General features: G+C 43.6%; 1 protein-coding gene across 1 annotated transcript; it reads left to right on the top strand.

The window, feature by feature from the left end:
- Positions 1-301: 301 nt before the first annotated feature.
- Positions 302-19,628, top strand: LOC308063275 (mycolipanoate synthase-like). Its single transcript, XM_080385993.1, has 7 exons — positions 302-4,343; positions 5,923-5,991; positions 8,163-8,316; positions 10,136-10,296; positions 12,676-12,879; positions 12,983-13,164; positions 13,458-19,628. The coding sequence occupies exons 2-7, from the start codon at positions 5,931-5,933 to the stop codon at positions 19,038-19,040; spliced, it is 6,345 nt and encodes a 2,114-aa protein (XP_080242119.1). The 5' UTR covers positions 302-4,343; positions 5,923-5,930; the 3' UTR covers positions 19,041-19,628.
- Positions 19,629-21,922: the final 2,294 nt, after the last annotated feature.

Below are 21,922 nucleotides of genomic sequence, written 5' to 3'. Positions count from 1 at the left end.
CACAAAGCACAAGACAGGTAGTTAGATATGACAGCTCAATGGTGATTACTTTAACCAGATAAGCAAGTCCCGTGCCACACGTTGTTGCTTAGATCTGGTCATGATTCAATAAAAAGAAAGAGAGGAGAGGGAAAGAGAAGAGAGGGAGAGAGAGAAAAGAGGTATCACCACCCGTGGATCCAGCGGCGTCCCATTGCTCCCCTTCACGCTGGTGCCCTGGGGGTCCCACCGAGCTCCCAGCTGGGGTTCATGCTCTCTAGGGGGCGCCTCCGCCTTCCCGTGCGGAGCGATGGTGGGTGCAGTCCCAGCCTGAGCGGTGGGCGCAGGGGGGCCCTCGTCGGTGGTGGTGAGGGCTCCAGGCAACCCCTGCTTGCCCGTGAGCAGTTGCCTTATGTTACCGCAGAAGTTTCTTCCTGGGAGCGCTAGCTAGATCTCGCCTTTGCGAGACCTAAAGCCACTCTATCCTGTACCACCTTGTGGTTGCCCAGTTAGGCAACAGCAGCCGACTTTGCGCAGCTACAGCTCAGTTTAGTTCCTCTCCGATTTGAGCAGAACAGCTTTGCACCAGCTCTGCTTGAATTTGTGCACTAAGCAATGTTTAAGGCAATTATCAACACACGGGTTCCTCACATAGTCTTACAGCCTTTAGCGGTGAATCCAGAAGCTAAAGGATGAGGAAACAGGAGCCTCTGAAGGCTGCACAACAACAGATGCAGAGATTAAGGAGTGGGAAGAAGTCCTACCTACCAGAAGAGTAGAGGAAATGACATCTCAGGGTGACAATGATCATCTCATGTTTTGTATACCTAACTTCAGGCTGCACATGGGTACTTCTGTGTATCTGGAGTTCAAAAGAAGTGAACAGCAACCAGGTAAAGAGGTGCCAGCTTCTTCAGTAGCATCAGCAGCATCTTACTGGTTAGACCCCCTACCCAGGAAGGACAGAGCATGGATACAAGTCCCTTTAGCTGAGTGGCTGCGTAAGGAGAACGAAGAGGTTGTCAAGAGGGCAAGCACAAAGGAGCTTGGCTCTGCAGCCTAGAAGCTAGGGTGTTCATTTTGGGGGTAGAAATGATTGATCCTGGTTCCCAATCAAGACTAAGGGTTTTACCTGAAACAGTTACTGACTAAGATAACAAAATAATTCAGGGTAGAAAGTACAGAACCTTCCTAGTGATTCCCTGGTGCCTAGAGGAGTACCATAGGACAAATGACTTGGAACCTCATTATGGTGAACAATGAATTAGCTCTGGCTAATGGCTGACAATGTGTGTCACCATCTCCAGTGCCAACCAAAACAAAGCTAGATGAATGTCATCAGTGCTGTGTTTTGAAATGGCCCACTCATGTTGGTTGAGATAGGTGTGCTCTGGGTCTCCTAATCAGATTGAGTTCATAGGAGGACACAGCATCTAGTGTGTCGTAGGCTTGCCTAGAATGTGTTGCTTGCTCTTCCAGCCCTCAGCACTTTTGGGTGTGAACAGGATGGCAACAAGAAGAGTTCAGGCATCTTTTAATTTGAAGATAGAGGAATCTTGTCAGTTCACCTCCAGATTAGATGACTGCTGGGCGAGCAAATTTGGTTGTTGTTTTTTTTAAAATTAAATTAGTCTTGGAAATGCCTAACATTCACTGAAATCTGGAGGTAGCTCTTGAAATCTTTATTTGGATCCAGTCTGTGTTATCTTCCTGTTGACAGTGGTAGGTGAACATATGCTTTGTAAGATGTTTTTTATCAGAAAACTCTCTTCCTTTTGCTCCTCCTAGTTCCATAGTGCAGAGCACTGGAAACTAACAAAAAGAACTAGGGGTTGTCACACACATTACTCTTTGTGGTGAGGCCCTTCTTTTCCCTATGGATTAGTATAGCTCCTGGCATAGCAGAGCCCTGCTGTGCTTGGTGTCAACAGTAACGACAGTGATAATAACAGTGTACTGGAACATTTCCTAGATGTAGAATGAAAAAGGTAAATACTGCACTCTCATTCAATGACATGTAATTATCCATTAATGATCATTATGTATGAAGCTAATTCTTGAGATTTGACTTATTAAAAAATGGTTTGCCCAGGAGCCAGTGCCTTTTCTTATTAGGTTTTCATGGTAATGCAGAATGAGATATTTGTGTTGCCACCTTCTCGCTGGTCAGAGGACTGCTTCAGTGAAGAAACAACATCTCGTGATTTGCATAGTAATCTGTCTTGTGTCGTGATGAAAGCAGAGAACCCACAAATGTTTTTGTCCTAATACCTACTTGGAACTAAAAACCTTCCAAGAGACTTTCTTTTTTGCTTTTTCTCTGTGTTGTCTATTAAATAAATCCAGTCCCACAGGAACTTTACTCATGCCTGTTTTCCCACCAGAAGACAGGAAAAACTTGATTGAAATAATGAAGACTAGGCAAATGAATACCTACCTGTTTTCCTGTATCTGAGTCTTGGCAGGATGTAATTGTTGGTTTGAAAACCTAAGGAAATACACACATATTTCATTTGTCCTTTTGGAATTATCAGACATAGGTTTGGATAGAACAAACCAAAGGTTTGGTTCAGAAATGCGCACAGTAATGACATGGGAAACAAGGCAAATGTAGTGGTTCCCATATGACAGGTCTTCATTGTTTCCATTTTGAACATTTAGCTTTTAAATTTAGGTGAAATGTGTAATAAACTGGATGACAAACCAACTTCTTATAATTTGGTTATAAATAGGCTGCCTATGTCCATAATTGTTGACTCAATCCAATATTGCTACATGTGCTTCCATACTTAGTTCATATTTCTGTTACTGGCATTACTCAGAAGGATTGAGCAATTATTGCTTTGGATTTACAAATATACTCCGTGATGACAAGTGCAAGTCATCAACACCCAGGCAACGCACTGATAACTGTAAACAGGTTTCACGTTTTGAACCAATGACATTAACATCCCTTTCTTAGTACTGCACTAGTGTTTGTATTGTTCACACTGTGTTTGGGTCACTGCTGTTCAGATTGGTTTAACTTGCATTGAAACTAATAGCCACAGTTGTGCAGGATTCATGTCAATATTCTTCCCAATACCTAACCATTACCTCAAAATATAGCTTAGCATTTATTGCTTTCAGATGGTAATTGTGAAATTTGTGTACTGGAGGTTCCACAGGGCGTTCCTAGTTCATCTGATGAACCCACACTCTGCTCTGCCAGGGGAATGTTAATGGTACCAGCACTGACAAGGGAGCTTTTTAGACACGTGTGGAATACAGGGATTCTCAAGTCAGCTGCAGACCAACCATCTTGTGCATCAGCCTAGTAAGGATGTCAGAGAAGTGTGTTAATTTAGTTAAAAGAATTCATTAAGTAACTCCCAATAACCTCAGAATTCAGAAAAGTGAGGAGCTGAGATTTAGAGCTGTGAAATGGAGAGCAGTATCTGAGCTTTTCAGAGCAGGTTACGAAGCTATTCTGTAGCAGAATAAACTGTTTCTTCTCAGCACAGTGGATTTGTGCTGTCTCTTTGGAAAGCGGTGTGTCCCACAATGAGGGAGAACGTTAACCATATATGAACTCTCCTGGCTCATCCAACATGGTGTTTCCATTATAATGTCAGAAGAGGAGAAAGATGAGTTTGGGCGGTTGGGGTGAAATCAGATGAGGTAGAGTTAAAAAGGCATCTAGCAGAGACTACTGGGCTTGATCCCTTCAGAGGTTACTTGTGGATTTTTTAGAAAGAAAGCTCAATATTGCTTTTAATGGCCTGGTGGACTCAGAAATATTTTGGGACTACTTGTCTTTTGACAAGGCTTTTTGTGCTCTCATGTTTAAATGCTCCTGCTCAATAGAAGAATGAAGCTGTGGAATCACATGAAACTCTGGGTTTAAGTTTATAGGTAGTTTGTGCTTAGTTTTCACAGATGGTGCCGACAACAAATACATGGGGCTTTATATCCTAGTTCAGCTTTGTTGATATTAAAAGCAAATGACATTGAGTTGTTACTTTAAAGACAGTTTTTAAAATCATATTCTTAAGATCTAAAATTTGTGTGGTCTATTTCCTCACAAGAATATCGCCAATTATTTGTTTGCTAACCGGAAGAAAATAGATAAGATAGAGATTTTACTTTGGTCCTGGTGTAAAACCTGATTTCATCAAGAATTTACTACTTCAGGGAGGCAGCTTTGAACTTTAGTCGGGGCCACTGATGAATGACATGACTCATTTGCTTTTTTTCCTTTGAAAGGCGTTAACATTTTAACCACATTTTGGTGTTGCGTATTTGGATAAGAAACCTCACAGAATCCTATATAAACAACTTGTTGAGACTCAGCCTATTAGTACACCCTGCTGGGAGGATATAAGGTAAGAGTTGCATAGCTCACTGTATAGCTCTGTAGGTGCCAAAGACATATTTTATGTTATAATCGGGAGGTCCTTATTTTTATATGCTATGCTATTTATGTGCTAACTTAGGAACAATGCTTAAAAGTACCTTTGTGATACGAGTATCTACGTTGGGCTTTGCATCTTTAGCAATGACATTTAATTTCAAAATATAAAAAATGTAGAAATTATAGACAATTTTGAAAGAACTAGAAGAAAACAATTTTTGTAGCATATTATTGATAAAATAGAATTTAATCCTAGAAAGCCAGATCCTGATCTCTTTGTTTTAGCTAGGTGGCCTTTCAAGTTTCTCTGTTCTAGTTAATGGAACCAAGAAGTAAACTTTCAAAGTGTGAATCTGAGCAGTCATTTTTAATTTCACATTTCAAAGTAAATCTCCAAGAAATGGTAACTATGAGTGATGTGTGGGGCTGTAAAACAGCCTCACCTCTGCTTTACTGCTGTCACTCAATAACAGAGAAAGGCTCTTTGGGACTTACTGTGATATCACCAAGATGAAAACCTATCACTACTGCCAAGAATCCCCCAAAATCTCTTTCCCCAGGAACCTTCTCCTCTTTGTGGGTTGAAGCAAGTCCAGGAGGACCGAAAGGGTTCTGAGGTGGGCATCCTAGTGAGTTCTAATTCAATGAACTGAACTGATTTTGATCTCACATGTTCCCTTCCCAGAATTAAGGAAAAAAATAGCTTTAAATTCTACACTGAGGTATTCAATTTGGTCCCAAACAATTTTTTTCTTTGCCATCTAATTTTGCTGAAAACAATTTATATTTTAGTTTGAGTTGCTTCACAACAAAAAGCTTTCCCTGGGGGGGCTGCAGGTGAGCTGAAAGGCCAGTTATTCGTATGGCTGTGGTGGGGCTGCCACGTTGTCAGGAAGAGAGAGACCCTGTAGCTGTTCACGGCTTTGAGCGTGGTCTGTGGGGGTTAACCTCTGACTACAGAGGAGGCTGATTTAGACAAGAGCTAGGCAGCCTTGGGATCCGGCGAGGCAGAGCTCTGAAGGTTTTTCTTCCCAGGCACTTTTCCAGGGTGTGGAAGACGCACCTTTTGTTCCTTCAGCTACTTGGTCGTCTGCTGCCTTTTAGGTGGTCTGATTTTAACTGGCGATTTGCAGACACTGTTTGGGAGGTTTGCTTCATGAATAGGATAGAGAGGATAGAGCTGGAAGCGTGCCTTGGTCAATGCACAGTTCACTTCTGTTCGCAAGAAGTGAAGTGGGACTGATCCGGGGAGAGGCACAAGAGCAGGTCGGCTGGTGGCAGGAGGAGCAGAGGCTAAACAGTAAGAAGGAAGTGTCTGTGAAGAGGAAGTTAGGGGGTTTCCTCCAGAAGTAGAAACAATAAGGAAAATACCATGAAGCCCTGGTTACCTGTAGGGAGTGTCATCACAACCAATAATAGCTTGTTAAAAATTAATCAAGCTTTGAACAAGTATGTGTGTTTGTGGGAAGATCACTTTTTAACCTAATATATATTTAATGATAAACACATAATTGTTTGAGCTGGCTGATGCTTATACCTGTGTTGTGCAGCCCAGGAGATGGAGATCGACACTGCAGATGAAATTGCTATTGTGGGAATAGGATGCAACTTTCCAGGAGGTAAGTTTTGGGTAAAAGCAAAGTAGACTGCTGAGTGAACACTGAAAAGCACAGTAATTTATTAATGTTGAAATGGAGAAAAACAGCACGTTCCTCCCTTACTTCTGTATATTTTGTTGCTTTGCTGCTTGTAGGATATCTTTAAAAGGTCATTCTGCGGTGGAGACTGGTTCAAATTTGTCTGCTGACAGACAGACCTGCAGTGCTGGCTGTGGGCAGGGCATTGAGCTGCACTCATGGAACTCACACAAATGACCTAGATGGGTCTGGGATGCTTTGAACTTTCTGCACGTACACCAGCTGGATGATTGTGCATTCTTGCAGGACTATGCATCCATAGGGACAGGAGAGACCGAGAGCCTGTGATATAAGTAGGTTGGGCCTTCCTGAAAGAAGGTTCCTGCTTCATTAGAGTATTCATTTTGAAGGGTCCCAGAAGAGAGCAGCACTAGATAAATGCATCTGTGTCTAGTCAGATTCTGCCTCTTACAAATACACACCTAAACGCTGCTTCTTGTACAAGATGGGAAACTGACTTCAGTAAAGAACAGATGCTGCCTACCGTAATAAAAGACAGCAGAGTATATTACAGTAGTCTCATATTTACCATCTTGGGCCTTTACAGTCTTAAAATTACAATTAAGCCCTATGAAAGTGATGGTTGATTGTATTCTGAGATTAGATGGTTAACTGAGATTAGATGGGTGGAAATGTTTAGACTGCGGTGAGAGAAATTTCTAGGTCCAGGATGCCAGTGTCAAACTGCCAGTACTGTTTACATTAGATAGATATGGATTACAAAAATCCCAAAGTAATCCAGGGAGTGGAATACAGTTCTGTCCTTGCGAGCCATTGAGCCCTGAAGGTGACCATGCTGGTCTCTCCCTTTCTGTGCTCCTTTCTTGCCCTCACCACATTTCAGTACCCAGCTTCACTTTGTCCAAGGTTCGCTAGGTGTATGCGGTGCACTGATAACTATGTGGCCTGTAGCTAATTGTGAGCAGACACGAATGGTTCTGAATCTAGTAAAGTGCTAGTAAATATGTGGCAGCAGTCTCTTGCCCGAGCACTAAATACTAATTTGGTGCAAGCCATTTGTTGGTCCAGACATGCCAGTAAAGGGGCTCTTTTCAGAAACGTTGCTTTTAATTACGTTGCTGTGCGGTAAGGCAACACGTGTCCTATCCTGCACTGTGCATGCTCAGAACTGCGCTTCTGAACTTGCCTCGGAAGAACCATTTTGGGATGGGAGCTGCCAAACTACCCCATGTCCGGCTGGTGCCTGAGGCTGTGCCTGTGACAATGGACTGGCCAACCGTGGGTTAGGTGGGAATGCCACCCTGCAATCACTGTGACCCACTGCTGGCACAGCCCTTAGCCCAGCACTGCCCCACGCCAGTTTGAGAGCTGTCCTGGTCGATGCCTGGCCATGCCACAGGCCAGCACCTGCAAGGGGCTGTCGGCGGAGTGAGGGCGCGTCAGGCCGCCATGTACGCTGGGCGAAGGGGAAGCTGGGCAGAGGAGGAGTGTGGGCCACGGTGTGGACACCCTGTCAGTTGGTGTCAGGGCTAAGAAGAGGGCCTAGACATATCCTCAGTGCCTGGAGCTGGAGCTCCAGATCTCAATCAGTAAGGAAGGCAGGGTCCCTTGCAATCCAGCAGTGGGGTGTTGGGCTCTGTCAGCGTTGAACGTGCACATATTTTTGTGTTTGATTTAGATGCCCTTCCAGCATTAGTGTTAGAGACACAGGATAATGCCTCTGGCATTTTCCTGGTATTTGTAAGCTCAGTCTGTCTTGCAAGAGCTGATGTCCAGAGATGACCTTTTGCTGCCAGTGGAGATGCCTGAGGAGTGGTGCTGTAGAGATAACCGTGTGGCCATTAAGGACATGATGTATGTATACCGTAGATGCAGTGGCATGGTAGGGAAATGGGGACAGCAGAAGGTTAAGGATTTTGATGGGTTCCTTTGCTTTTAGGCAAGCAGCGAGGGGATCAGTCATGCTTTTGAATTTCCTCTCACCAAAGAATGGTCATTTCTTTCTGCGGTCATTCTACTCGAGCAACCTAGATCTATATGTTTGAGTTCCTTGTAACTGAGTGTGCATTTCTGAATCTGCACAGGGAGCGGGAGCACATAATTTAATCTACTCTAAAACCTTTCCACAACAGGTGATGGAATTGACAGTTTCTGGAAAGTCCTGGAGGAAGGCAAAAACTGCACAGTAGAAATCCCCCCTGAGAGATTTAATGCCAAAGAGTGGTATGATCCAGATGATAACAAGCCAGGAAAAATATGTACAACGCGAGCTGCTCTTCTCAATGAGTGAGTCTGTTACTCTGCTGTGCCACTGTTTAGTGGCTTTTTTGGGGGGGAGGTTGGGGTTTCTTTTTGCACTTAGACTAATGTGTCCAGCCCTTCAGAGGCTGCAGGGCACAGGGAGAGCTAGGAAGTGACTTTCTTTTATCTCACGTGATGAGCGTGTGGTTGTCAAACGGCAGCTATTCCTGGTGAGTGACATCGATGAGCAAATGCAGTTGCAGGCTGTGTTAGGCACACGTACATGGCTGGGAACACACACAATCTTTGGTTACATGATCCAGCATGTATTTGCATACTCACCATGTGGTGGTGTCCCCTGCCATGTGATGGGGGTGCCTGCATTTTGGATATACAGAAGTACACATGCATTATGCATGAGGGGGTATATACCAGATCTGGGGTGGGCTCTAGCCTGTCAAATAATTAATTCTGTCTACAATACTATATACTGCAGAGGAAGGTGGTGGAGTATGGACTCTGAGCTGTAAGAACTGCCTGGTAATTCTCCTCCAAGTTTCAGCCTGAAAGTTAGCCAGTCTTTCTGGACCTCAGGTCCTAATCCTGTGCTTATAGGGACAAGTAGCTCTAATTCATGTGCAGGTGTGACAGTTTAGAGTCAAAATAAGGAAGTCTGGTTTTGCTAGATAGTCAAGAAGGGGATCTTATGCTTAATTTGAGTGTTACGCTTGCTTGTAAACCTGGACTATTAATAATTTCATAATAACCTTGCTTTTCTCTAGGCTTATACTGTCATGTCTTAAAAAAAAGAGAAACTTTTCCTTTATTTTGAGTCCCTGCTCCATAATACTGAGGGATTATATATGTACAAGTATCAGGTAAAGATACCAGTGTAAAGAGAAAATCTGGAGAAGCAAACTGCAGTGTGCATCCCTTCACTTGTCTCCTCATGTCTCATGTCAAATTATCCCAGACACATGGGTACAGCTGTATGGGGGTTATGATTAATGTGAAGAATAGCAAATTACAGTAAGGTCAACATAAGCTAGCTTTTGTTTTAAATCCACATTCATCTTAAATCCTTAGGCTATAGACCTTTATTCAAGTGAGAAGTTCACATTCACAGAAGAAATCTTACTGCCTCTTGAGAATAATACTTAGCAGGTTTGAACCGTAGGACCCAGAATTACTTCAGTGATTAGTCCCATGTTAGATATTGAATTCTCCACTGAAATGAAGAAATGATAAGCGGCCATACCAATCTGATCTTGGGATTCAAGATTAAGCCTGGGCTTGGTCTTTTGTAAGCATGGACCTATTTTGAAGATTTTTTCAAAGATAGACACACATATGCACATAAGGTATTTTTTATTTATTATTAGAGAAGTATGGGTATCTCTCGGAAACATCTGAGCTGATCCTCTACTTACTAGCTTTAAATTGTAAAGCATTGGTCTATATTTCCTTAAAATAACTTAGAAGACAATATTTGTTTAAAACCTGCTGGGTAAAACCACACTACAGCAGAGGGAGTCTCATTCTGCAAAATTTCACAGTCTGAGGGGTCCTGTTGGTAAGTGGAGAATTAAGGAGTCTGGTGGAATGACCACATGAATAAAAATTTCTAGGACTGGGCTCATAACTGTGAAATGCAGAATCACTGATAAAAAAACATGTTTTGTGGTGGGACATAAAATATCCTTGACCCATGAACACTTTCTTCTGAATTTCATAAATGAGCACTGTGGGCTAAACCCCAGTTCTGCTTCACTTTTCATGACATTGCAGAAAATGTGTGCTCTGAGTCTAGAAGTAAATGCATATTGTATAAATGTTGTACCATTTTCTGGTCTGTGTATTCCAGATTTAATTCATTTGACAACCACCTGTTTGGGATTAATAATATGGAAGCTGAACGCATGGATCCACAGCAGAAGTTACTGATTGAATGCACATACAAAGCCCTGGAGGATGCAGGAGTCCCTGTAGAAGCTGTCAGTGGCACCAAAACAGGTGTTTTTGTTGGTAAGACGCAAATTTCATGGTGAAGAGAGTATGTTCAAACCTCACAAAGGTTGGCACACTCCTTCATAAACTTTATATACATATCTAACACTGTAGATCTAAGGCTACTGTGCTATGATATTACTGGTTGCTTTTGCTAAGAATTAATAGGCTACTCTAGAAGTTCATGATATAATCCACATATCTGCTTTAGGTGCTCCTCTTAGTGTCTTTAGGCACTGAAGTTGAAGCAGGAAACAATTAAACTGCCTCCCCAAGCCAGCCCTTCCTAGGAATGATACTCTTAAGCTAAGATCCTTTTAAACCAGCAGAAATCCTCATGTAGATATTAGTATGCTGGCAAGGTGCACTTGTCCAACTGCTTACCTCAGTACCTGGAAAAGTTATGGAGAAGATTGTACTGGGTGCTGTTGAAAGACATGTAAAGTGCAATCATCAGGCACAGACAATGTGGGTTCACGATGGGAAAGTTCTGTTTAATCTGCTAGCCTTCTGCAATAAGGTCACCCACCTAGTGGGTGAAGGGAATGCAGTGGATGTCATCTTTCTGGATTTTAGTAAGGCTTTTGATACTTTCCCTCACAGCATCCTTCTGGACAAGTCCAATTGTGAGATGACCAGGTACACGGTGCACTGGGTGAAGAGCTGGCTGAACAGCAAGGGGTCAAAGGGTTGTAGTGAATGGGGCTACATCTGGCTGGTGACCAGTCACCAGCCGTGTTCCTCGGGGCTCAATTCTAGGGCCAGTGCTAATCAATATTTTTATCAATGATCTGGACGCAGGAGTTGAATGCACCATTAGTAAGTTCGCTGATGATAATAAATTGTGAAGTGCTGTTGACTCAAGGTACAAGAGGCCTTGCAGAGGGATCTAGATAGATTGGAGCATTATGCAGTCCTCAGTGGCATGAAATTTAACAAAAACAAATGCTTGATTCTTCTGCCCCTGGGACGGAGTAACACCGAGCACATGTATAAATTGGGAAAGGAGCAGCTGGACAGCAGCCCAGCAGAAAGGGATCTGGTGCATCAAATATAGTGTAACCAGCTGGTCAAACAAGGCGATTATCCCACTGTATTTAGCACTGGTGCAGCCTCATCTGGAGTGTTGCGTGCAGTTCTGGGCCCCACAGTTTAAAAAGGAGGCATCCAGAGGAGGGCAACAAAGCTGGTGAAAGGGCTGGAAGGCATGTTCTGTGAAGAGTGGTTAGGGACTTTGGGTCTGCCTAGTTTGGAGAACAGGAGACTGAGGGGTGAACTCTGCTCTTCACAGCTCCCTGAGGAGGGGAGATGGAGAGGGAGGTGCCTGTCTCTTCTCCTGGGTATCCTATGACAGGACGCGTGGGAATGGTCCAAAGCTGTGCCAGAGGAGGTTCAGACTTGACATTAGGAAACATTTCTTTACAGAGAGTGGTCAAACACTGGAACAGGCTGCAGGAGGCCAATGCCCCACACCTGTCAGTGTGTAAGAGGCATTTTAACATGCTTTAACTTTGGGTGAGCCCCGCACTGGTCAGGCAGTTGGACTGCGTGATCATTGTAGGTCCCTTCCAACTGAACCATTGTATTCCGTTCTATACTATTTAGGTAAGGAGCTAGACCAACAGCACATTTTTACTGGTGTAATCTGTGTATCTTTTAAGAGGAGTTTTCTGGCATGGTTAGGGTCACATAACTATAGGGTCAAACTCTTTAGGTTACCTTTTAGTCTGAGACATGCTTTTCTTCCACAGAGCCGAGTATTCCTTGCTTTCTGAATAGAGACCCTGCATGTTCCACATGCCCAGGGACTTGGGCATCCACTGTATTTTAAGCATGTGTTCTCAGAACAGAGGACACAACTCCTCTCACAGGCCCTGTTGTTCTTCTTCTCTATTTCTGTCTGTCTTACTGGATAAGAGTGAGCAAACCAAAGATTAATAAAAAGCATCATATGTAGCTTATGCTGTGACCTTTAACTTGGTACATCTGAGGAATTGAAGCTAATGTCTTGTACATTTATATCCCAGCTATCTTCATTGTAACTTCTTAATATATACTCCCATAGCTAAACCAAAACAACCTCTCTCAGAGATATAGGGGTCTCAGCAGGCTACACAGAGCTCAACTGCATCATACAGTGAGCTAAGCCATCAGGAAAGGCTTGTCATTTACTATGTAGGTAGAAATTTCAAACGTTAGGTATTTTTGTGTATCTTGGGCCCAGGGGAAAATGGCTGAGAGTTTTGCCTTTGACTTGCGCTGAAGTGAAGTTTCACCAGAGGAACACTGATGTCATGTAGTTTACTATTAGGAAACCAAAACACGCTATCAGGTTTAGAGCTGTACACCACTTTTGTTCACTTGGATTAGCATGACACGTATTTGGTATTTTTACAGGTCTTATGAATCGAGACTATGAAATCGTAACAAGCAGAGCAGTGAGTGAAATAAATCATTATGATGGTACCGGAACAGCAATGAGCATTACTGCTAACAGGGTCTCATTCACATTTAATCTGACTGGACCATCGCTGGCTATTGACACTGCGTGCTCATCTTTTCTTTTTGCTCTGCACTATGCCTTGCGAGCAATTAAATCAGGTAATGGGGCTGAAGAGATGCTGGGCAATGAAATTAGGATTGCTATTATTTCTATCTATCATCCTGGACATCTCAACATGAGTATGTTTCTGTTTTACTCCAGGAGATTGTGAGGCAGCAATCTGCGGTGGAGTGAACTGCATAATAGATCCCCGCACCTTTGTATCTCTCAGTAAAGCAAAAATGATCTCTCCAGAGGGAATAAGCAAACCCTTCTCCAAAAAGGCAGATGGCTATGGAAGGGGAGAAGGCTGCGGTGTTGTTTTCCTTAAACCACTGCAAAAGGTAAGACTGATTGTGAAGCAGCCTAAACCAAGACCAGTTGCTTACTTGAATTTTGTATCTTTAGCTCTAGTAATTACTTTTCCAGAAAAGATTTTCCAATTCAAGCTTCAGATTCATGAAGCATTTATTAAGCATTAAGCACGTATGCACTTCCCCTACCATGGGAAAGGGATCGTGCATTTAAAAGTTAGTATCATACCGTCTGTTCTTGGTTTTGTTGTTTTGGTTTTTTTTCTCCTATACGGAGAAAGTATGAGATTATTAAAGATAATTTTACTTTTTTTGTGAAACAGGCAAAGGAAGACTACAACAAAATCTGGGGTGTTATAAACATCAGTGCAGTAAATCAGAATGGTAGGTCCATGACTCCTATCACAAGGCCATCTCAAATAGAGCAAGAGAAGTTACTGCGCAGCATTTATGAAACTCATGTTGATCCCTCAGTTGTGCAGTACGTTGAAGCACACGGTACAGGAACTGCTGCTGGAGATCCTACTGAAGCTGAAAGCCTAGGTAGTGTCATCTGTAAAAACAGGTCTTCACAAGTTTCCATTCTGAAAATTGGTTCAGTGAAAGGAAATATTGGCCACACCGAATCAGCTGCTGGAGCAGCAGCGTTAATCAAAGTGCTTCTGATGATGCATCATGGAAAGATTGTTCCATCCTTGCATTACTCAAAGGACATGAGCAGCATCGATACAGAGAAATTAAACCTTGCAATTCCCACAACTGTAGAGCCCTGGGAAGAATCCAGTGAGTATGGGAGAGTAGCTGGCATCAACTGCTTTGGATTTGGAGGAACGAACGCTCACGTTGTAGTCAGGCAGGTTAAACAGCGAGAGCCTCTTCCTGCCTTTAAGAGACCCCTTGAATTAGTTCTGCTGTCAGCAGCATCAAGTAAATCCCTTCAGATGACAATGGCCGATACAGCTGACCAGCTGAGCACAAGGAACTCTGTAACTCTGCCAAGTCTGGCCTATACGTCTGCCTGCAGAAGAAGCCATGCCAGCTACAGGTACCGAAAAGCATTTGTCACAAATTCTCTCCAACACTTGCAGCAAGAGGTTATGTCGGCAGCGAGCACTGAACCCACCATGTCGAAGGTGGAACCACAGCTGGTGTTTGTGTTCTGTGGAAACGGCGTAACGCTGAAGGAGTTCAGTGAGGCACTGCTGAGCTCAGAGCCAGTGTTCAGAGACAAGTGTAAGGAAATAGAAGCGCTTTTTCAGAAACACGCTCCCATCAGCCTCCTGCCAGCAAGAGGTCATAGACCAAAGGATTTGTTGAATCCAGAGCTTTCCCAGCCCTTGCTTTTTACCCTGCAGGTTGCCTTAGCTTCCCTTCTGAAATACTGGGGTATTAAGCCAGTCGCTGCTGTTGGCCACTCGGTAGGGGAAGTTGCTGCTGCGCATTTTGCTGGGTACCTTTCCCTGGCAGATGCAGTCAAACTGATTCATCACCGGAGCAGGCTGCAGGCAAAGACTGCTGCTGGCAGAATGTTGGTGGTTGGAAACATCCCTGTTCAAGAGATTGCTGAACGTCTGCATCCCTACTCGGGAAAGGTGTGCATTGCAGCTTTCAACAGCCCAGTTTCCTGCACCTTGTCTGGGAATTCAGACTCCATGGATGCTGTCCAGAGAGATTTAGCTCAAGCTTTCAGCCAGAGGAACATCTTTCTTCATGTTTTAAATGTCCCAGCTGCGTACCACAGCCCAAGCATGGATACAATACTTGGGGAGTTGGAAGCGACCATACAGCCTTTAGAAAAACAGAAGGGGGAAATTGAAGTGATTTCAACGCTGACAGGAGTGGCTGCTTCTGAAAAGGACTTTGCTCAGGGCAGATTCTGGGCCCAGCATACTCGTGAACCTGTTGCTTTCGCTCAAGCCATCAAGACTGCAGCTAAAGACAGAGAAAATATGGTGTTTGTGGAAATAAGTCCTCACCAAGCATTACAGCGAAGCATAAAGGAAACTCTAGGAAAAGGCACGAAAGTCTTCTCTTCTTTGCAAACTGATGCAGAGTGTCAGACACTCTTCACCCTGGTAGGAAACCTGTTTGAACTGGGATATAATCCCAACTGGCAGCACTTTTATAATGGGTATCAAAGTGTTCCAGTGGCCATTCCGCGATATCAATTTGATCGCAAAAAACTCATGGCTCGCCTGGATATCCATCAACAAGTAAACCAAACAGCTGTCAGCACCAGTCATCCTCTGATTTATGGCATGAACAGGGACAACACGGAGTTTGGCTGCCTGCTGTCTGAGGACACGACATCATACTTATATGAGCACAAGAACAATGGTGTGGCTTTAGTCCCTGGTGCTTTTTATGCGGAGCTTGGTTTGGCCTCTGTGATGAGCAGCTCAAGACCTAAAGCACCTCTGAGTACTTGCCAGATGAGTATCAGTTTTACTGCACCATGTGTTCTCACACAGACTCCCCAAGTCTTGAGTATCAAGCTGAGTCCGCAAAAAGCAGTGACAGTGTTCGAGATACTCTCTTCCTCCAACGCAGTTTATGCTGCTGGCCAGGTTACAAAGGGGCCTGAAGCTGTGGTGGAGGAAAGCACCATCTCCTTTCAAGACATCTATCAAAGATGCAGGTCAGTGATTAGCAGAGGGGAGGTTTATGAAGCACTGTCTCAGGTTGGCTTTCAGTATGGTTCAGTATTCAGGCAGCTCAGTGATGTGCATTGCTGTCAGGAACTAAAGGAAGCTATTACAAGCATCAAGGTGAACAAGGAGACCGTCAGAGAGATGTACAACTACTGTATCCACCCAGTGCTGCTTGACTGTTTTCTGCAGATGACCGCTGTCATGACCTCAAGGACATTCCAGTCCAGAGCAGGCTTTCCTTCAGGGATAGGCAGCCTGGTGGTGCTCCGACCGCTGGAGGAAGAAATGATGATATACATGAGAACAAGCAAATCCATTGGGAACTGCCTAGAGGTCTGTGGATGCTTTATGGATAAACGTGGCTCTGTTTTGGCTGAACTCAAGCGCGTTGCCATCACTTTCATGAAGCAAACATCTTACAGAGACAATGAGTTCATGTTTGAAAACAAGTGGAAGGAAGCCTCTCTTCCACAGACAATTGGACATCTGGGGGCTATGCTCAGAGTCCTAGTGTTTGCTGACAAATTTGGAATAGCTGAGCAGCTAAAAAAATATTTGCATCCTGATTCAAGATACGTTATGTATGAAGACTGGGAAGCCCTCTTGGAAGGCCACACACAGAATAAAATGAGAGCAGAGGTTGAGGATTATGATGAAATTCTGTTCCTGTGGGGAGTTCAAAAGTTAAATGAAAATTTCCCAAGCAAAGTGGTAGACCAATTGGCAAAGTGTTGTGAAGCCTATCGCCAAGTTGTTGTGGCATTAAGAGAGAAAAAGTCCCGCTCTTCAATCAGAGTCATCACCTACAGATCAACAGAAAGATTCGTAGACCACGTTAACTGTGGGTTTGCATTGTATGGCATGACCAGAACTTGTGTCGTTGAAGTTCCAGAAATCACATTTCAGTTGATTGACCTCAGCTCTTCCAATTCCCTGGACATCTCGGTGCTAGCAGATGTTCTTGTCAAATACAAAGGTATGAACTATCCAGAAGTTTACATCAGCCAAGGAAGAATTTATGTGGCTGAAATCAGACGCACACCTTTCATAGATGCAGATTACAGCCAACCCGTGAGATCCCTCCAGAAATCAGAAACATTCACTTTGTACACTTCTGATCCGTACACAGCAAAAGACTTGTCTGCTGAATTATCCACCAGCACTGCTGAAATACCAGCCAGCACCACCACTACTCAACTTGACAAACAGAGAGTTGAAATTCAAGTGGATAAAATATGTCTCCACTCAGAAGATTATTTTCCCATTAGTATTTCTAGTCGTAACTTTGGTAATACACTGTACTGGAATTCACAAGCGGTAGAAAAACACAGACTTTTAGCTCTTGATTTCAGCGGCACAGTAACTGCAATAGGCACCGATGTGAAGAAAGTTAAAGTGGGAGATCACGTGGTTTCATGTTATCCAGTTGCGGCATCATCCAGAGTTCAGATTCCAGGAACAGTTTGTTTCAGTGTAAAGAAGTTCCCATTCTTTCAGAATGTCCCTTGTCTGTCATACTTCATCATCGCATGGGAAATCTTCAGCCAGAGGTTACCCAAAGGGAAACATGGCAGAACAGTGGGTATTATTTCTACAGAGCCATCATCAGTCTTCTGCCATGTTCTTTCTGCAGCAGCAGAAGAGATGGGTTGGAGAACAGTACTTGCGAGGCCCACTCCTGATAAGTTCCAGTATATAAACTTATGCAATGCCCTTGTTGTTCTCCCTCCAGTAAACAGACTGTCTCAGGAGGATCTGGCCCACATGTACTTTCTTAAAGATGTGGTGATAGTGTGCGGCAACCAACAGCCTGAACGTGTCTGGAATGTCAGTGAAATTGATCATGAAGATATCAGCTTTCATATAATTACACCTGCCACCATTTTCCAGAAAGCACCTCTAAAAGAATTGCAAAAGACTGTGCATGCGTGGATCCAGTCCATGGATATAAAACAGTTTAAACATCTGTCAGGTTCTGTTTTTCAGCAGACTGGGACCTTTGAAAGGATAAACTCTGTGACGTCCTATTTTACCTGCAAATCTGTTCCACTTGCTGTACTGAGAAGGCAGAGGGACATCACCATGCTTTCAGACATACCATTGCATGAACCCCAGAAGAAGCTGTTTAAGCAGCGTGCTGTTTATGTAGTTGTTGGGGGGCTCACTGGACTTGGCTTTGAAACGGTGAAATTCATAGCTGAGGGTGGAGGAGGTTGTATTGCGATACTCTCCAGGAGAGTTCCAAGCAATGAGAAGCAAGAAGAGCTGAAGGCTTTGCAGCAGCAGTATAAAGGGAGCAAAGTAGTGTTTGTGCAGTGTGATGTTACTTCGACCAGTGATGTTGAGAAAGCTTTCCAGTCCATTGCAAACATCTTTGCAGGGGCTCCGATCAAAGGTGTATTTCAAAGTGCTGTTGCTTTACACGATGGCCATCTTGAAGTTCTGAACTTGGCCGACTTTAGGGAAGTGCTGAGCCCAAAAGTAGCAGGGACCTTAAATCTTCATTGGGCTACCAGAGGCCAGGAGCTCGACTACTTTGTGTGCTACTCCTCTGTTTCTTCCTTTCTGGGAAATTCCACCCAGGCCAACTATGCAGCTGCAAACTCTTTCTTGGATGTCTTCTGCCTCTACAGGCGAAACTGTGGGCTTTCAGGACAGTCCATTAACTGGGGTGCTTTGAATGTTGGCATACTGCTCAATCAAAACCATATTCAGAACATTCTGGGATCCAAGGGCATAAATGTTCTGCAAGTGCATGAGATTCATGAGTATCTCAGGAAGAGCTTACTTATGAATAACCCGCAGCAAGCTGTTGTCAAATTAAACTTCCAAGCTTTATTGCATCATGTTTTTTCTCGGATTTTTTCATTCAAAAGTCGCTTCATAACACTTCTATCAGAAGAATTTGGGAACAAGCTTGAAACTGCTGAGGAAACCCAAGTCCAGGATACTGCCCTAATCAAATCTGAAGACTATATCATCTCACTGGTGAGTGACCTTACCCAAGTGAACGCAGATGAACTAACCATGAATACATCACTTTCATCATTGGGCATAGACTCTATGTTAGCTATGACAATTCAGAACCGTGTCTTCCAAGAAAGAAGGGTGGACATACCTCTTCTGAAACTGCTTGACCCTCACACAACTCTGTCAAGTTTAGTAGTAGTTCTAGAAGAAACAAGAAATGCAAATGGAACAGTTCAGGAAAAAAATGCTGCAGTTGAAAATACAGAAAATGGGAGCTGGCTATAGGAGCCTTCTCATTCAGGAACTGTGTAACTTTGGAGATACCTGGACCCTTTGTAGAATCTTAGAATGCAGCCATATATATATGTCACTGCAGACATATATTTAGTATGCTAAATATACTTTTCTGCATCAACCCAGAAAAACCCACACCAGGTTCTTCTGCTGTTGCGCTAGCTGTATGAATTCCAGTCAATTGTTTGACTTGCTGCTTTCAATATTTTTTATCTTCATTTTTCAATATTTTGAAATGGAAATAGTTAGGTTAATACATACACATTTTCATTTGGTTAATTTGTATGTTCAATGCACATTGCATTTTTTGAGCTATATTAAAGTCTTGATGAAAACGGTATGTTTGCACCACTCAGTGATGAATGCACATGTAAAACAGCACAGGATTGTCACCATTTTTTTCATTATTGTATTTTAAAGTATTATTCTTTTTAAAATATTATTAAATGTGTATAAATGGGGGCATTGTTTTTAAAGACTTCTAGATGTTGTGAGTTGCAGAGTTCTTTAGTCAAAGCATTAAACTTCATTTTTTCCTTTTGTTTGCAAAAATATTAAAATTTTACCAGTTGTAAAGCATACAGTAACTGTTCTCCTTTATTAATTAACCATTTTCAGTAAAAGCCTAAATAAACAAGAATAGCAAAAGAGTGTAAAAAGCAAAACCTAAAGCGTATATTTGTCTTAATTTTTTGTGCTTCATCCACTCTCCTAGTATAAATTTTCCTAATTCTGACACCCACCCTTATTTTACTCTAGTGAGAAAATACAGATTTGTCCACAAAGACACTGAAGGAAGCTTTATATATATAGTCCCTTACTGTGGGAATAGGGTCCTTGTATTGTTTCTCCCTTTTATATCTAATTATCATTCACCCTGAGATGTCCCTTGCAGCTCTGGTAGTATTCTCCAGTGCATGGTGTATCCATGGACTATGAAGCCCCTCCGAAACCATCTCTTCTCTAGGCTGAACAAGCCCCGTTCCCACAGCCTGTCCTCATAGCTCTGGTACTCCAGCCCCCAAGCATCTTGATGGCCTTCTGCTGAACTTGCTCAATATTATCTATATCTTTCTTACACTGGTGGGCCCAGAACTGGACCAGGATTCCACATGTGGTGTAATGAGTAAAGTGTGGTGTACATTACACCACCAGTTGATGTAACAAGTAAAGGTGAAGAATCACTTCCCTTGACCTATGGGCTCTGTGCCTGTCGATACAGCCCAGTTGGCTGTTAGCCTTTGTTGCAGTCAGTGTGCGTGGTGACACCATGCTCAGTCCACTGCCCATCAGGGACCCCAAGTCCTTTTCATCTAAGCTGCTCCCCAGCCAGTTGGTCCCCAGCCGACAACGCTGTGGAGCTTAGGCTGTCTCACGTGCAGGGGCCTATTCCATCCTAGGTGCAAGGCCTTCCATTCACCACGGCTGGAATTGATGAAGATTCTGTTAAGCTATTTGTCCCTCCAGATACCAGCCCTCCCCTTTGATGTGTCAAATGCTCTCATCTAACTTGATGTCCTCCATGAATTTGCTGAGGGTGGACTCTGTCCTGTCGGCTGGGCTGTTAATAAAGACCCTGCAGAATGCTGCTACTAACTCGATGCCAGATGGACTTTGCACTGCTGATATCATCACCTCTTAGGCCTGGGAGCCCAGTGGGCAGTGCAGCTTATAGTCCTCTTTCCCAATCTATCTCACATCAATCTGCCTACAAGGATGCATTGGGAGACTGTGCTGAAAGTCTCGATGGAATCAAGGTGAATAACAATTCTCTCTCTCTCTCCTCATCCACAGAGCCAGTTTTTCCATTCTTCAAGGCAATCAACCTGGTCAAGCACCATTTGCCTTTGGAAAATCTATGCTGGTTGTTGCCAACCACTTCTGCATTCATGTCCCCCTTACAGCCTGAATCATTCTGATTCTGTATGGGCAGAGATCCCCGTGCCTGTGCCCAAACATTTTGGAGGAAGGCATGGTAAAGAAGTGAGGAGCAAATAACTCTGTATGTATACGTATACATACACATATGCAGAAAGGCACAGGGAGGATTTTAAATCCAGAGTGGTTCTGGTGCGGCAGAACATGACCAACAGCCAGGCAACTCACAAAGCAGAGAATCACACACATTTATTTGATCGTATTTGTTGCCTGTGCTGTTCCCTGTACAAAAGTACAAGAACCTTGCAGTACTGATGGCAATATCAAAGCAGTAATGTAATGGGGCTGCTTTGCACAGAAAGTGTAGGTTAAAGATACATTGACGCAGAGGCTGGAAAACACTTCAGGACATCGGTCTCTGGTCTGCTGATGGCTTGAAGGGCACTCCTTGGAAACTGTGATGCCAAGGCCGGTTGTGGTTCATTCAAACACAGCCATTAGTCACAAGAATTGCACTGACAGAGCATGATGTGTGAACCAGGGAAGTAACCAGAGTGAATAGCAGTTGCTATAAATGTCCGCACTGGTGCAACGCTGTAATGGAAGGAAGCAGAGGCTCCCATTGCCTCAGAGGACTGCTTCTGCACTGCACCATACGCCCAACTTGCCCGAGGCAGCAATACCACAAACATTGCCCTGTGTCATCCTGACCATCCAAAATGTTTGTGTCAGTAACAAATACATCCAACCTGCAAAACAGCAAGCTTTTTGTCTGAATGTTACACAGCCCCGGTGAGGCCACATCTGGAGTGCTGCGTCCAGTTCTGAGCTCCTCAGTACAAAAGAGACATGGACATACTGAAGAGAGTCTAAGGAAGGACCACGAAGATGATTAAAGGACTGGAGCATCACTGCTATGAAGAAAGGCTGAGAAAATCTCTTGTGGAAGAGAGAGGAGAGAAAAATGACTACTAACGTGTCACCTTTACTGCCAC

Source organism: Falco punctatus, assembly GCF_963210335.1.
Source record: "Falco punctatus genome assembly, chromosome: 4".
NCBI lineage: Eukaryota > Metazoa > Chordata > Aves > Falconiformes > Falconidae > Falco > Falco punctatus.
The sequence above is the reverse complement of the archived record's forward strand: the minus strand, read 5'-3'. Positions and strand labels throughout refer to the sequence as shown.

What these genes read in the sequence shown, in the direction of transcription:
- LOC308063275 (XM_080385993.1), top strand. Translation starts at nt 5,931, where the DNA reads ATGGAGATCGACACTGCAGATGAAATTGCTATTGTGGGAATAGGATGC. An exon ending in CAAAACAGGTGTTTTTGTTG is followed by an intron (nt 10,297 to 12,675) that starts GTAAGACGCAAA and finishes GTATTTTTACAG; the next exon opens with GTCTTATGAATCGAGACTAT. An exon ending in TCCTTAAACCACTGCAAAAG is followed by an intron (nt 13,165 to 13,457) that starts GTAAGACTGATT and finishes TTTGTGAAACAG; the next exon opens with GCAAAGGAAGACTACAACAA.